The 16749-nt window shown below is 44.0% G+C and overlaps 1 protein-coding gene across 2 annotated transcripts in view; it reads left to right on the forward strand.

Annotated features, from left to right (window-relative positions):
- The window catches only part of LOC116842613 (protein similar), a 44940-nt gene extending 28672 nt beyond the window's left edge, over nucleotides 1-16268 (forward strand). For both annotated transcript variants that reach the window (XM_032812043.1, XM_032812042.1), the window contains exons 8-14: nucleotides 8271-8775; nucleotides 9298-9544; nucleotides 9685-10037; nucleotides 10111-10349; nucleotides 10510-10664; nucleotides 10814-11532; nucleotides 13306-16268. In XM_032812043.1, coding sequence (XP_032667934.1) covers nucleotides 8271-8775; nucleotides 9298-9544; nucleotides 9685-10037; nucleotides 10111-10349; nucleotides 10510-10664; nucleotides 10814-11532; nucleotides 13306-13632 — 2545 coding nt within the window. In that variant the 3' untranslated portion in view covers nucleotides 13633-16268. The remainder of the gene's footprint in view (nucleotides 1-8270; nucleotides 8776-9297; nucleotides 9545-9684; nucleotides 10038-10110; nucleotides 10350-10509; nucleotides 10665-10813; nucleotides 11533-13305) is intronic.
- Nucleotides 16269-16749: the final 481 nt, after the last annotated feature.

Below are 16749 nucleotides of genomic sequence, written 5' to 3' on the forward strand. Positions count from 1 at the left end.
AGAGAGAGAGAGAGAGAGAGAGAGAGAGAGAGAGAGAGAGAGAGAGAGAGCTGAATTTACTTGATTATCCGAGAACTTGACGGATCATCGAATATTCCAAGCAATCGTTTGCTCTGTAGCAGCCTCGTAGATCCCAAAGTCCATGAGGATCCAAAGGCCACGGATTAGAATGCCGTCTGCGAGTATTCCGAGCCGGCACCGATACGCGATGATCTAAATTGCGACGGGTGCAGTTACAATGCTCGACGATCAATTAAAAAGTCTAGACGTCCAAGAAAAATGTTCGCGACGACTGCGTCGAAAATTTTCCCAACGCGTTCACGCTCGCGAATTCTCACGTGTGCGGCAGGACATCACGGCGTGCGGTCGTGGTACGGACCGATCGAGGTGGGGTCTCACGTCGTCGTTGTTGTCGATTTAATAACAGAACCGACCCTCGTGACTCGGCTCTTGGCCGAATTCCATTTCGCGCTCACGCGTTGGCAGCTCATCCGCGAATTCCGCGTGCCGGTATCGATTGCGCAATCGCGCGATTCGCGAGGATACTCACCTGGTGTGGATACTCCGACCGATCCGTGACTCTCTCTCTCTCTCTCTCTCTCTCTCTCTCTCTCTCTCTCTCTCTCTTTACCAGTCCTTTACCTCCTACCGTCCAGTTTGCACCCTCTCCGGGGAGCCTGCAAACGTACACGCGATTCGATCGTGTTCGAGAATCGCGGATCCTCGCGGTTCTTTGCACCTCTCCGTCCTAAAGTTAGACTCAACGACTAATAATAACAGGCGGATTATTGCCGTTTCCGTGGCCGGATAGCGCGTCGCGCACGTACACGCGACGGGCTGCGTTTGTATATAATAAAAATCGGTGCGACGTTTTACAAGCACAGTTGGCCGGAGCAGCGACACATAAAAGTCAATTGTAATAAGTCTCACATGTTAATGAATGTATATCGAGCGAAAATTTGTCCTTTAAGCTCAATAATCCACAGCGAATCTCTCGAGCGGCTTCACGTTATCGCGCGCGGCGTTATCCTCTTGATCCTCCAGGTGAGAAAAATGTGATTTACGCGTCGCTTGTCTCACGGATTTACGACAGTTCGACGGGAGAATCGCGGAGTGTCGCGAGGATTATTATTTACAAGCTTCTCACGTGGAAAACGATCCGCGATGAGCTCGCGGGACCAAGTGGGAGATAGCTTTTAACCGCGATAAGAGTCGAGCAAATTGTCGGCTGAAGACGCGAGTGCGAGAACAAAAAGAGGGATAGAGAGGAGAGGCATCTACGTAGGAGAGAAGGTATTGCAATACGACAATAAATAAATCCACGCTCGCGTGTCGGCGTATGACGCTTGTCTCTGTCTCTCTCTATGTGTGTGTATGTGTTGCTTGTGTGCAAAATTGCGCTATCGAGCGATTCTCAGTGTGCTGTGCGCTCGTTATCGAAGCTCACCACGCTGTTACGTAACACCTGACAGCAGCAGCGACGTCGATGGCGAAGCCGCGAGCATTCTTCGTGAGATAAGCAGTGTCGTTATTGCGTTCGTGGATATTCTCAGGACGTTGTCGGATTTTCAGAGTAGTTGATACTTGTCCGATCTGTTCATTTTAAAACGCGCGACTTCTTCCTGCGGGATTTTTTCAATATGCTCTCGGATAACACGAGCGTCGGGGAGACGTCTGGAAGACGTCCCATATTTTAAACGTCTTTCATCTGTGCTTTCTAAATATCTTAAGCGTCTTTAGCGCTCTTTTTAAATGCCATTTAGGCGCTGCTCATGTTTTGGGCTCCTCTCAGACGTATTCAAAACATCTTTTGGATACTCGTAGTGCTTGAATTTGGCACGGTGTCTGCACCCTGGTCGCGCACGGAGGTGCAACAAGTGCATAAGTCTACAACCGAGTAAACCGCGGGAGAGCAATCGCTAACAGGTTCGCTAATGCGCGTGCTAAATCTTGCGCTGGCAATGGGACGCGTCCAAGAATTAAAAGTGTATGCGACCGGATAGCGGTCTGCTCTGGCTGCCCGTGAGAGGTTATGCACACGGGGAAGGATAAACAAAACGCTCGTAAACATGTCGCGGATCCACATAAGTGGGACATTTCTGGTCTCTCGCCTCGCGCAATTCTGCGATAAATATAATAAACGCGATCTGCCTTTCGATGATTTATTTCTTCGCGCGACTCTTTCGATGTAAACCGAGGCTCCAGGCCCATTTGTTGCGATCGTGCGATCGAAATCATCTTCCACTCGTGCATTTGGCTCTCACGAGTCGAAGGTTGGAAGTTTCACTTCTGAACTTATCATGGTCGATTAGCGCTGAGTTGATCATCGAGAGCTGGAAGTTTCATTAAGGGAATATCTTACACACACTCGACGTGTGTGTAGAAGCTTCACCTTTGCATTCTCACGTACGTAACACGCGCATGATGATTTCGAATCATGGCACGCAAGAATCGTAAACAGTAAGACTCATCTTTAAAAATTCTTGGAGTGAAATTCCGCTCGAGAAGCGGAGCGACAGACGAGTCGCCCGAGAGAAGTCGAGCGAATATCTTCAGCCGAAACTGAAGAGCGAATCTGATGTGTAGTACCCTGTCACCATAGGACTAGATTCAATCAGATCGACTGAAACATTCGCTCTCGTGCGTGGATTAAAAATAAATCCGCTCCGAATGAAACATTCAACCTGTGACGATTTCGAGTAGCAATCGGTATTTTCGCTGTCACGCTTCGAGTAAATTTTCACTCGTTTTTCAGTGGGATTTCACTTGGAGAGTTTTAGAGAGCGGTGATCAGCGGCACGCCATCGATCTCGAGAGAGCTGGCCAAGCCAATTCGGCCGTGCGGATGCATTGGCCGCTGCATTCGCGCGATCACAACAAATCGCTCGAGTTTCGCGCACTCCCGCACCTTGGCACTCCCGCGGCTCAGTCGACCCGGTTGGTGAGATCGGGAGGGAGGATCAGGTTGAGTTAGGTGCGGGTTACATATGCGTTACGGGTATATCGGGGTTAAAAATAGAGTGACGGCCAGTCGACCGACCGATCGACCGACCGACCGACCGACTCTACCGACCACCACCGGCCCACTTGTGCAAACGAGCACGTGGGACCGATGGGACCTCCTCGAAACTCGTCCATCCCTGTCGAACTTCCTGTTTTAGCCTCCCTTAATCGATCGTACAACAATATTTCATCTTCACGTTTCTAAATCTGTTATTTTTATAGCTGAGGTTTTCGCGTTTTACGTGACAGCTCTACCAACAAGCATTGTTGGAGGAACTATTTTTTTCCATACCCGGAAAAAAGTTGCTTTTCCCTGTAATCCCGTATTGCAAGCAGAAATTTTTGTTGAAAGAGTACTCCTCTTTTAATAAAAACAGAACTATTAATCTACTAGATATTATTTTAACATTTTTCTTTTCGAATCGAGAGACATGTTGCTTGAAGTAGAATACCTTCTCACGCGCGATATAAAACACGACAAGCACAAGACCTGGAAATAAAAGACAAAATTCCTCTAAATTTAAGAATATGATGCTTCAAATATTTTTCTTTTGATTTTAGACAAATATGAAGCTGTGTATGAATAAAATTCTCTAGGATAAGGATGAGATTATATTTTTTGGATATATTATTAGGCATATTATTTTTTTAAATTATTTTTTCGTATTATTATCGCAGCAACATTTCTTATATAATTTTATTCAGATAGGATACATAAACTTAAAAAACGATTTTTAAATGATTTTTTTTACCTTTTGCACTAAGGACAAAATAATATTTTTCTATTATTGTTTTATATTATTTTTTCTATGTTGTAGCTACATTTCTTGCGCGTATAATTTTTTTTTCAAACGAGGGTATGCGTGTGTGAAGAGGTTAGTGATTTTTTTTTATTTTTTTAAATCTCTTCGCGAATAATCGCGCAGATCATTACGCCAATGTAACTTATTTCATGTTAGGATAGACTCAACAATTTCCGTATTACGTCCTTGCTCTCGCTGTGCGTCTTACGCTAGCTAATTTTATGACGGAATTTTCTTTCCGAGCTATAATACATTCGCTCGCTCGCTCGCTCATTCTTCGATCCAAATGGATTCTCGTCTCGGGCGCACACACGATGAGCGGGTTCGGTGTTCGCGTACGTGATTTGCACGCGTCCACGCACCACCACGCACACGTAGCGCGTGCGTTTAGGGTCCGCTGGTCAATTTGCGGCAATTACCGAGCTGTTGCGACCGGTTAAAGTCACTTAGCGTTCTCCGCGTAGATCCGTGTGCACGCATCCGCGATGAATCCTGTCAGCGTCGCAAATCTTTGATCGCGAGAGAAGACGCACGGACGAATCCGCAAAATCGTGCCACGCGCGCACGTGTCCCGCACATGCGAATCGATGACAGCTCGGTGTGAAAAGTTCCCTGATTTTTCTTAAAGTAAATGAGTAAAAATATTAATTTCTGATTAAATCAGTAAAAAGACTATTTCACCGATGATCAACGAGTATTCACTGATTTTCGATGGAAATATTTCCACTCTTTACTCCGTCTTATTTCTCACTGATTTAATCAGTGGAAGTGGAATGAGATTTCACAAAATTTGCGGTTAATTCGTTGTACGTTATACACGCAAAAAAAATTTCAGTTGGTGCAAATAGGAACCAACTGAAAATTAGGTGATCAGAAGCGATATCTCCGTTATGAAAACTAATATTTCTGTTGTCGCAACCGAAAATATTCGTCTGAATATTCAACGATATTAGAACTTGGTTGAGGCAATTGAGAACAATTGACTATGCAGAAGCTTCATAAAGGAATTTTTCTGTTCCTACAGCCAAGTTTTCGTCTGATCCTTGAGTAACCGAAAATTTGGTTGCACCAAGAGAATTGTTTTTTTTTTTCGTGTACTAAATTCGACTTTCTGCGTTTGTGTACTGAGAAAAAAAATATCTAAGAAATAAAAAATATTTATTTGATATGTACTAATAATATATTTACTTAAGTGTAAATTTTATTATTTAAAAATAGAATCAGTAATCGCTTTTATGAATAGTCAAAGTTTTAAGGAAATGTATATGTTCTTATTTGAAAAATATTTTATTCTGATATAAATAAATATGTTATTAAATATATATGTAAATATGTTACCCACCGAATAAATATTTTTTATTTCTTTAGATTTTTTTCTCTCAATGACGATGGAATTAACGACTCCCATGTGCTTTGCGTGCAACGTGATTGCGTTCGCAAAATGTATCAACAATGAGAATAATCGTTACTATTAACTGATCCTTTCAGCCAGATTTTACTACTTGTGTACTTTAGAGATTGCCGTGCCGATATCGTGTTTGCTCATACTTCTCATCGCTGATCTGTCAATCAATAGATAAAAAGTATATAAATTTCGTTATAGATTTTTGTCTCTATATATGTGTTCTATATTATCTTGCATAATACACTTGGTCACGGTAATCAACATGCCGAGAAAAAGTGAGTAAACGAGAAATATTCAAAGCTTGCGCGCATCACGGGAGCCATAAGGGTTAAAAGAATGCAAACGGAATTCGTTGTGTTGTTTAACTCGATATATTTATACACTAAGGTTATCTTCGAGGTTAAGGCCGTAAAATCGTTGGAAACTATGCTCCATGTGATCGAAGAAATAATATGGGCGTAATCGGCTGTACGTGAGTTCGCGAGTATGTGTCACGTCATAGACAAGGAAGAGAGAGAACCTTGAACGATTAATCGCGAAATTTTTCGCCGCTCGTCTCGTTTGCTCTCTAAATTTCCTCGACAGAATTTCTACTGAAAAAGCAAAGTAACAGTTGAGTTATTCGAGTGATATTCCACTCGTATATAGTGAATTCTCCACTCAGAATCGTCTAGTGAATCTTCATTAGTTCTAAGGGAAATTTAGTTTAGAGGAATATAGAGAATAGACGATCGTAGAATCGGGTGAATTTTTGCTGGTTTTGAGGGAAATTTAGTTTAAAAAATTTATTTAAAGAGTAGACGATGCAGGGACGGAGAGGCTTCTAGGCAAAACCGCCAAGGTCTATCAAAAATTGCCCCATCAATTGATCGCATACATCGATGATGAATCGACTGGCGCGACTTCGCGCACCGGTAATAATGGCATTGTTCGCGTATGCAAAGCGCTGTAATGCGTGTGACGTAAGAGAAAAGTGGCATATCGAGGATCGAAGTCAATATATAGCCCGAGGTGTAGCGCGGTGTGTTGGTTGTTAATCGAACGATGGACTTGCGATTCACCGGCGCATATATCTTTGGTGCTTCAGAGAAAAGAAGAAGAGAGGAAAAGAATAGGAGAGAAAAGAAACTTCGACGTTTCCGAAGTCGGAGATGAGGTCGATGTGGCCGCTAGAACACACCTAGTGCACCCCATAGTGTGCAAGGTGGTTCGTTCTTGCTCAGGGAAGAAAAATTGCGGAAAGACGACCTCGCTGGGTTTCATTCAGTGGGACAGGGGTACCTTCCAATCGCAGATCATCGATCGGCCGTGTTCGATTCGGAAACAAAGGCGTGGAAAATCAGCCATGACGCGGAGCGCGTGACGTGCGGAAAAAGCTGTCGACTGGCGAGCCGATTACATAAGCGCGTTCTCGCGATTACGGTGAGCTTCTGCTTCGAGAGAGCTGACGAGAGAGTGAGGGAACGATGAGAGAGAGACAGAGAGAGTGGGAGGGGGGAAGAGAAAGAGACCATGAAACATGCTCTCGCGAGAGCGGGTCAGGACCCGCCGAGAGAGAACGACAGAGAGAGAGAGAGAGAGAGAGAGAGAGAAAGAAAGAAAGAGATTGCACGAGGGCAACGATGCGCCGCCGTCAGAGAGTACGAAAGTCCGGGTGAATGCTGAATGATCCGGAGCGGAGGCTGCTCCGGATAGAGCGATGTGTGCGCAGTGCGTGGTGTGTGTGCGGTGCAGTCAATTCATCAGGCCCTTATCAGCCAAGGCCGTTATTCTATGTGTGTGTGAGTTTCTTTTTTCTCTCAAAAATGCCTCTAAATGACTTATGAGCCTTCTGATTGGCTTCTAAGCACATTTAAGAGCCACTTTTATCGATAAAAAAGAGAGTTCAGACTTTATTTAGAACTCTTTTTTTTATCGATAAAAATACCTCTAAATGTGACTTATAAATCATTGGTTTAATTGTTTTATTGGCTTTTAAACACATTCACAACGGAGGCAGTTTTACCGATAAAAGAAAGTTCAGAAGCTTAGATATCAAAGACCTCTAGAAGTTACGGATTTTAGAGATTAGAATTCGACAAGTCAGTTAATTTCAAACCAGATTCACTTCGCCCCGATCAATCAAGTTCCAATCCTGCATTGACGATCCTCAATCTTCGACATCTAATCTGACACGGGCTTTACACATGTGTGCGTACCTGCGGCGGAGCAGCAGACGGGAACGACGAATTCAAGATTACCGCGACTTTTTGCGCGTATCTCTGTCATCGTAATCGAAAAAGCGAGTTTTACGTCCAAGGTGAGGGTGACATAAATCATCGATTGAATGATCACGCCGAGCACGATCGGTGAGCAAAGCTCCGTGCGCAGTCTCGTCACGTTAGCTTCACGCTCGTTTCGGATCTCCTCTTGGACATGAAAGCTTCGTCCGGTGCTTTTTTTGAAACTTCCGGAGCCCCACGTTTGTTACGGCACAGCTGCAACATGCCAGACATCGTAGTACGCTCGTGAGCGGTTCCGTTGTAAAATCACGCACACGCGTGATATTTCGCGAGATGTAGAAAGAGGAAGGAGTTAGGAACAGAAAGAGAGAGAGAGAGAGAGATGCGAGTTGCCGAAGTTTCACGTCGAGTCGTGTGTCGTGTCGTGTGTGTACGCGTGATTCGTTCGTGATAAACGCGCCGTGCCTTCGTATCGCGGTCTGTCGTAATAACGTAGTATCGTCCGATTGTCGCACGTCAGATAAGAACCACCGTTAACACATTTCAGTCGATCGACGATGCATCAGAGGAAAACTCTAGCGAGATAACTCTCTTACGGTCGCATGACTTGAAAAGAAGAGATTGGAATTAGTTTCTCGAAAGAGAAGTAAAAGAAAACTTTCTATGTCGCGTCGATCAACCTGATTGCGTTTTTTGCGCGATCCTTCGTTTTTCATTACTTCTTCTTTGGGCCGTCGAGCTTTTGGTTGACGTGTTCCAAGGCTGTATGAGACTGTGCAAAAGGAAAGAAAGAGAGGGGCAGGTTATCCACGCGGCGGCTTGCGATTCTGCTTGCAGTGGGATCGAACACGAGGATGAGGTGTACAGCGATCGTCAGTTGGCCGGACGTGACAGTGCCGACCTGGTGAAGTCAGAGAAGTCATTGCCGGCGTTGGTGCCGACCACTGAGCCAACTGCGTTGCACGACGACGACGACGACAACAACAACGACAAGAAAGAAGACGCGGTGCCCGCGGACGTCGTCGCGGAACAACTGGCGATCGTGGACGACGACGACGACACGCCGAGAAAGAGCGACCGAGATCGTCCGAGGCCGCTCGCCGTCACAGCCTCGATCTTCCAACGTTCGGCAAACGGAAACGATACTTGCAAGAACAGCTCACGGAAGGACAACGCTTTCCCGAAATCGCTTCAGGACGAGAAGGCCTTTGTCGGCGTGCAGGGTCTCAAGGAGTCCCTCGAGGAATCGATCAAGGAGTGGAAGGAGAACGACGAGCCAGCAGTGGCTGAGCGACAGGAGGACTGCCGGCCGTCATTCGCGAGTACACCTTTCATATTCCAGGTAATGACCGATATCAGTGCATATTACGGAGAAAAATAGTTAATTTAGCAAATTTTTAAAGAATTGTTTTTACTGCATCAATAAATTCAACGTTTTCATTTCATTTGAATTTGAAATAAAATTCAATTTTAATTAAAATTTAATTTTTTAATTCAAATGTAATTTTTATAATTTTAATTTACAATTACTGTAATTCATAATTGATTTTCAATTTATTCCAATTTAATGCAATTATTGTAACATATGGAAAACCGATTGTCTATATATCACACACGGAAAAAGAATTTGATTGAATTAACGAAATATTGAAATGAATCCGATCAAATTTTTTCCGCGCACAGCTACAAATTTGCCAAGCTAGAAGATTAAGTTGTAACAGCAAATATTCTTTTTCTCGTCTGGTCGCAGCTTGTGTTTTACATGGAAGCGAGTCGAATTGTTGATATCTTTCTTGGAAGTTTTATCGGGCCGTATATATTATCGGGCCGGATCGTCATGCGCTCGCGCGTTTCTTGATTTCAGGGTAAACCGGCAATCGAGCGTGATTCTTTGGACAATCCCGGACGCAGAGGACGTCCGCATGCGGTCACGAGGCACCTGTTTGCACCCCTCGCGCAACAGCAGCAGCAGGAGCAGCAGCAGCAACAACAGCAGCAACTATCCTGTCGACCATCGCCACAGACGGCCACAGCGAGCATCTTCGCGCCTCGCACCGAGGACATGAACAAGGGCTTCTTAACTTTCAGCGAGGATCAGCCGGGTCTCACCAGTATGTGTTTTCTAAAATAAAGAAAGAAATTAGATCCTTCAAGACGAAAACCTTACCAATGTTTATCACGGTGGCTAATAACCGAAGAAAACCGGGAAGAAATAGCCACGTTAAATTATGCTTTCACTTCATTGTTTCAGTGTTGAAGGACGAGCCAGAGGATCTGACGCATCTCGCGCCCACAGCCGGCGACGTGTGCGTGCCTCTGGAGGACACGCCTTTCTTATCAGATATGTTGAACGAGTTCATCCTTGACAACGACAATTATTGCCAGCTGCTGAGCCCCGGCGGAGCCCTGGCACCCGAACTGCGATCAACCACAGATCTCGGCGAATCCCTCAAGGACACCGACCTGGTGGTGGACATCACCAGAACCAAAGCTGCGGCTGATCGTCTGGCCGACAGCGATCCTTTCATGTATGGCGACTCACCCGAGAGTCCTTGCGGCATCGACCCAAGCACTGTGTCGTCCTCCCTCTCAAAGTACCGACAGGTGAGCGACGAGAATTCCTATCGTTATTATTAATATACGCGCTGCGTGACTGATACACTACATTTTGCTTTAGAGTCCTGAGCGCAGCGTTGACTCACTGGGTAGTCCTACAGGAGGCAGCGGCGGTGACGGACTCTCCGAGGATGAGATGCTGATGTTAGGCATCAGCGATAGTATAGGGGACGACGAGCTAGCGCTTAGAGCACCCTACATCCCGATGTCCGATCAAGACGAGGCGTTGGAGTTACTCATCAGCGACGATATGGTCATGTGGAGTTCGTCACAGTCTCCCGACAAAGGATCCTCGAAGTGGTAAATGTGATTACACATGTGTAGGTAGGAACAGAATTTTCACGATACTTGTAATTGAAAAATGCCTCCAAAGACATTTATGAAAAGGTATAACGGAATATTTTGTTTCTGTTTGACGAGTGTGTCGTTTTCATCATTCTATCGTTTCTCATCCCGACAGGCTGTCCGACGATCGGGAGCAACGCGGGGCCGACTCTAGCCTGGCGCAATTGCTACGGACTGAGCAAATGACGACGTCACGGCGATACAACATGTACGACTACGGCGGAAGTCTGGTAAACCCGGCACAGGTCTTCGGACAGATACCCAAAAAGAGTAAGCGCTCAAATCTCTTATTAGGTTACTTTAAATAATCCGTTCTCCAATATTATATAGCGGCGATATGTTCTCAGTGCAACATTTACAACGTGAGGTGTAATGAAGCATGTTAACGGCAACGTGCACGGCTTGCCTTGACATTACAGATGCAACTTTCGAGTCCGAGCGGTGGTCCACCAACCAGGAACGAACTTCGGACCGTCCCAGCAAGCGCATCCATGCGCCTTGCCTGGACTCGGAGAGCGAGCACAAGCGTCTCAAGTGCGGGGGCTCGCCGTTCGAGCGGCGCGATGTCCTCCTCGCGGTGCGCCCCGAGAATACCTCGCTGACGAGGCAACAACAGCAGTTACAGCAGCAGCTACAACAGCGGCCTTCGATGACGTCTCGCAGGAAGCAAGGTCTCGGCGGCGCCTGCGGCAGCCAGTTGTTGCGTCGTCTGGTCTCGCAGACGCCGGGCATCACGTCATCGCGCACCTACAATGATGTGGGCGGCGCGTTGTCGTCGTCATCGTCGTCGTCGTCGTCGTCGTCGTCGTCGTTGTCGTCGTCGTCGTCGTCGTCGTCGTCGTCGTCGTCGTCGTCGTCGCCGTCGCCGCCATCGTCGTTGCCGTCGAACGGCGAAATTGGCGAGCTGCGTCGCGACGCGCCGGAACGTGTCCGCGTTCTCGACGGCATCATCGACTCTCTCGCTGAGTCGAAGGGTGACCGCGGCGGGGGAGGTGGTGGAGGTGGGCGTCGCGACGACGGTCACGGTAATCGCGACGGCAGTCTCACGGGCCTGGACAATATCGACGCCAATCGGAGGAATTCGTCCTGCGGCGTCGGCAGTAGCGTACTAATGAATCTCCTGGTTTCCGGCTGCGACGTGAGTGCGGGATATGTTTGCTTGGTGAAGCCGAAGCCGTTGAAGGGTATCGCGAGCACGTGAGAACGTCTCCGGTGTTCGGAATGAGGCGTTTGTGCCGATATTTCGCGCGTTCCGCACCGAATTCGATAGAGATCCGGCGTGATTCCCGAAACGACGGTTCTGCCTCTCTTTTTGTGCTTCCGTCTGTTCCTTGAACTTGCGACTCGCGTCGATCGGAAACTGAAAATTGGAGATCTCGCGTCCCTACGACGATTTCGGCTGAGTTTCTGAACGCTCACAGAAGTGACGCTCTCGTTTGATAGACTGCGGTCACTCGGGAGAGGAAAGGAAATTGGGGAGAAGTTACGCGCTTAGAGGAAGAAAGAAAGAAAGGGTTTGTTACGAATTGCGAGTCGAAGAGGAGATACAAATGGAGCGAGTTAGTTTCGCTCGATTGTTTAGCCCTAAAACGCACTGTGTTCGGTATTAATCTTATGTAGAGGAAAGATATTCGCGGTATAGTTTACGCGGTATAATTTAGACGTTAATTAAGCTTTCCTTCGTATCACCTGGAGTAAGATACGAAGAGCTAACGAGTAGTTAGACAGAAAGACAAAGAGAGAAAGGCCTGTAAGTTATACCATGACTTTCCAAGTTGTATGCGTGATCAGATAATTATGTGTGGTGTTATTTCGGTGTTGTTCCCGGGCCTCAAAGTTGAACATCGTAGGGTTAAACGAAGCGTACTTTAGAGCCACGTTGTGTACACTAATGCAAAGTATATGGAATTGTTGATTGAATATTATAAAAAATACATGGAGCATCGAATCACCTGACCAGCTGCGTTTCGTTTCCCTCCCATTGCTGTCATTCCTCAGTACCTATCGCTGTTCTGCCGTTCGCGGGTTCACATTCGGATTTATCATCGAGGATCGATGTTAGATGAGTTATATACAATTGCCGCGTTTGTATGATTTTGTGTCGAATTGAATCGTTATAAGAACTAACTGTGGAGTTCAAAATTGAAGTTCCTTGAATAGAAAAGAAAAAAAAACAAATTTACCGTAGTTTAAATTGATATTCGATTGGTTAAGAATAAAAGAGCGGTAAAAAGTACTTCCCGTCTTATGTTGAAATATTCTTTTTTTATCCTTTTTTTGTTACAATTTTGAATTACAGAATTGGTTTATCTCACTCACAGGAAAAAGCAGAAGTGGATTTTGGGCCGTAAAGGGATTTCCGTCAAATTATTGGAAAAGAATATATATACGGATTGATTGGCAATCAAGAGATAAAATGCACATCGAGTCCTTCGTTTGTCGTAGGTCCGCGAAAAATAGCCATATCACGATTCCACAGCGGCTATTGTTCCCCACAATCTGCGCGAGTTTACCAGTTTGCCAATTGCATTAGATTACGTCGTCGCGATAGTCACGGTCACGGCGCTCGACACACATCTCGGGGTTTTCTACTTCTGTTCGAGTCACGCGAACACAAGAACGAGCCCCTCGAGAATCCTTTCCCTCCCTCCCGTCTAGTGCCGGAAAATAGATTTATCGAGGGAACGCGCCAGCGCGTTCCCTCTTCACCCGCTCTTTTCTTTCCCCCGCGAAACGCAGCGGTTCTCTCATAGTATCTTCCTCAAGTCGACTCGCGAGAAGAACGAGCTCTTATTCGCGATAAACGAATCCTTCCCTCTCTCAGAATTATTTTTACGTATTATTGTATTTTTTCTTTTTGTTTTACGAGGCGATTTTCTGACTGACTGTTTTCTTTTCCTTCCTCCCCCAGGACACTCTGATGGACTCGCGCAACGTGCCGACGTGCCTGTTATCGAGGAGCTTGACGTCCCCGTTGTCCGTCAACGTGGACAATCAGACGGTACCGCAGTGCACGGACGTAAACAGCGTCATATCTCTGGACCAGCTCAGCCCGGACACCAGAGGACACTTAAGTGGACCCTTCACCGGCGGTGGTGGAGGCGGCAGCATGGTTTCGCCGACAACGTGCGCGATGTCGTTCGACAGCTTCGACTATGACGTCAGCGAGTCCGCTGCGTGTCTGCTGCAAGTAGGCCCGGATCTACTAGGCGGCTTGTTGGACCGCAACGCGGTGTGAGCACGCGTATAAAATTAATAACATTGTTTTGAACGCATCGGCGAGGCCAATCGGAGAAATTGGAAGCAGGCAAATACCGCGGACATGTGAAGCCTAAATTTGACACTAGTCTGGGTCTTATTAAGACTAGGCTCGTTGAGACTAATTAAGTTTTAGGTCTTGAAAATGGAAGATTGCGAATTAGAGATTAGGATTGGTGCTATCAATATATTTCCAACACCCGAATGTTCTTAAATTTTTGGGTATAAAAATATCTGGGTTACATTGACAGCATTAATTCGAATTCGAAGAATCAGCTAATTTCCACTTTGCAATTCTCTTCTTCCACCCTGCAATTCTCGACTTTTAAGCTTCCTCACGGAGTTTAGGTCTTTCTCCACGGCTTCGATTAAATTAAGACGATTATTTTGGGAAATGTGTTTATATTTGTCGTACACACTTAGCTCTTTTCTTCTTTTGTCGCCAATAAAAGAAATCTGAGAATTAAGTGTTGCTGATCCGTAAATATCTAGTTATCTCTTCGGAACCTCTTGGAATTTCAAATTTACTTGTGAGAGAAAGACCGTCGAAAAATTTTGCAGTGAAATCCCGCTTCTAGTTTCTGCAATACCCGAATACGCGTCCGATTGCCCCGGTGCATTCAGTTCAATGGCGTTATCGTTTGCTACATGTATAATCCAGCGGCATGCGATAGCGGAGCGCAGTTCGCGTTCACCAGTGTTCAAGCGAACGTTCGATGAACGGGAAACATGCATGAGTCGAGACGCTTGAGTCTAGATTTGATATTTTTGGAACGATCTTTTTGTCGATGATTCTTTTTTAAATAGCGACTCGACTGATGTCATCTTTAACGTCTCATCGGTCGACGCTTTTTGCATTCTTCTTATTCGACGAAATTTGTGAGCGCTGCCGAGGAAGCGAACGCTCGCCGAGTGTGCCAATGCATTTCCACACGCAATTGATATTCGAAACAGATTAATGTATGAACAATAATCCGTGTTTTCGCGCAACGGGCATCGTGCGTTCGGCGATATGTAATGCTTTGTTCTAAAAAAAAAAATGAAAATCATATCCTTTTAACCGAGTCGAGTAATTAAAGGCTGTATCGTTTTTGATAAGTTTCATCGTGATAAAAACAGGAATTCTAAGATTTTCGGGCACGCCTAAAGCTTCTCTTTCTTCTGTCTTATTAATGTGATTGTTATTACAATTGAAAATGTAGGCATAATAATGTATGCATAATTATCAAAAGAAGTGTATAGTAACTAAGATATCATGTGATAATATAATAATGATTGAACTTCAATGTGCTCAAAATTCGTGAATATTCGAGATAAAGATGTGACAAAAAATAATTAATTTGATAAAAAATTGTAGAAAGAGAAAATTGTTTCGTTGGGACGAGTATGTGATCATTTGCATGATTTTTTTGATAAAAAAAGAAGAAATGTTATAGCCTTTATAACGGCTCGGCCTGTCTCTTCTAAGACGGAATTGTATATAAACAAATGCATTTATGCGCGTTCGCGCGTAAGTTTGCGTCTATATATATACATATTAGTTCAACTAATAATAGAAAAAGAAAGTGCTAAGTTACAAGTGATGAAATGAGGAAATGATTGGAGTCGTGAACAAATGGTAACCGATAAACTTGTCGCTTTAAAGTTTACAAAGTCGAACAAAAAAGTAAAAATAAGAGCAGCAAAGAACATAATACGCATGTACGACTTTTGATTATTTCTTTATTTTAACGAGTGGCAATAATTGGCCAGAGTCGGAAAATTACGAATATTTTAATTAAAATATCGGTTACCGGATCTTTCCATATTTGATTACTATAAAATGTCGACAGAGCATGACAAACCACGATGTTGCTATCTTGTCGCAACATCGCTAATCAGTGACGACGTCGAGACGTCGACTTCATCAACACACTAACGTTTTGACAATTATGGTCGTTGTCGTTGTCATTTTTTGTTACTGATTGTTGTTACTGTTATTATAGTTTCTACTAAACTCTACCCTGAATTATCGACCGTCGTAGCATGATCGGTATTGGTTGCACATAATTAATTAATATTGTGTAATTAGTTTTATGTTTACTGCTGCAATTATTATTGTCGTGACACAGAAAAGTATACATTATTATAAAGATTTTATTATTTTAATATTTTATTATATCATGAATCTAACTGCATTGCATAACAGTGTTGAATACTCTCTAGATTTTTTGGAGTGAAATTTCACTCAGAAAGTGACCGAATCATTTGAATTCGAGTGATTTTTTACTCATATAGAGCCTATTCTGCACTCTGAATCGTCGAGTGGATATTTTCACTCGAAATTAAAGAGTGAATTTAATATATACTTCACTGTTATGTGCAGGAACATATTCACTCTAATTGACTGAAACATTCGCTCATACGGAGTCAGAATTCATCCTAAACTTGAGTGAAACATTTACTCACGCGAGTCAAGTAGCAGTATTTTCACTATTGCTTTGAGTTAAAATGCTGCCATTTTTCATTCGTTTTGAGTGACACTCCATTCAAAAAAATTTAGAGAGTAAATCGCATATTATTACAGATACGACATGGATATAATAAGGAATGAATAAATCATGTTTTTAAAATCTGTCTTCATTGTAATTACTTCGTAAACTTTTGAAACCTTTAAAAATCCTTTTTGTTCAATCGTACTCCAGATATTGAAGTACTAAATACTAAAGTAAATATCTTGATATAAAGTATTTTAAGATCTATAAAATTATTTATTATGTTGATACAAATAATATTTCGATGTAAGAATTCAATAGAAAAATAAAGTTGCAAATTGTGTGAGCGCTATTTCTTATTTAAGTCAATAAATCGTCGCGGAAAACGACGAATAATATTAAAAATATAATATATCTGAAAAGTAAAGATTTCAAGCTGTATAATGCTTTTTGAACCATCTCGTTATTATTATTTTTGTCAAAGTTGCTTGTTTAATCTTGTTTAATCTTGGCTATATCTTAAAAGTAAAATCATCGACTGACTGACACTTGTCGTTGACTTATACTACGTCGCCGCTTCCTCAGTCAAGATAGTGGCGGCTCGTAGCGGAGACTTTGGAACT

Source organism: Odontomachus brunneus, unplaced genomic scaffold (assembly GCF_010583005.1).
Source record: "Odontomachus brunneus isolate Ranch 3 - 2012 unplaced genomic scaffold, Obru_v1 Obru_scaffold_026, whole genome shotgun sequence".
Taxonomy (NCBI): Eukaryota; Metazoa; Arthropoda; class Insecta; order Hymenoptera; family Formicidae; genus Odontomachus; species Odontomachus brunneus.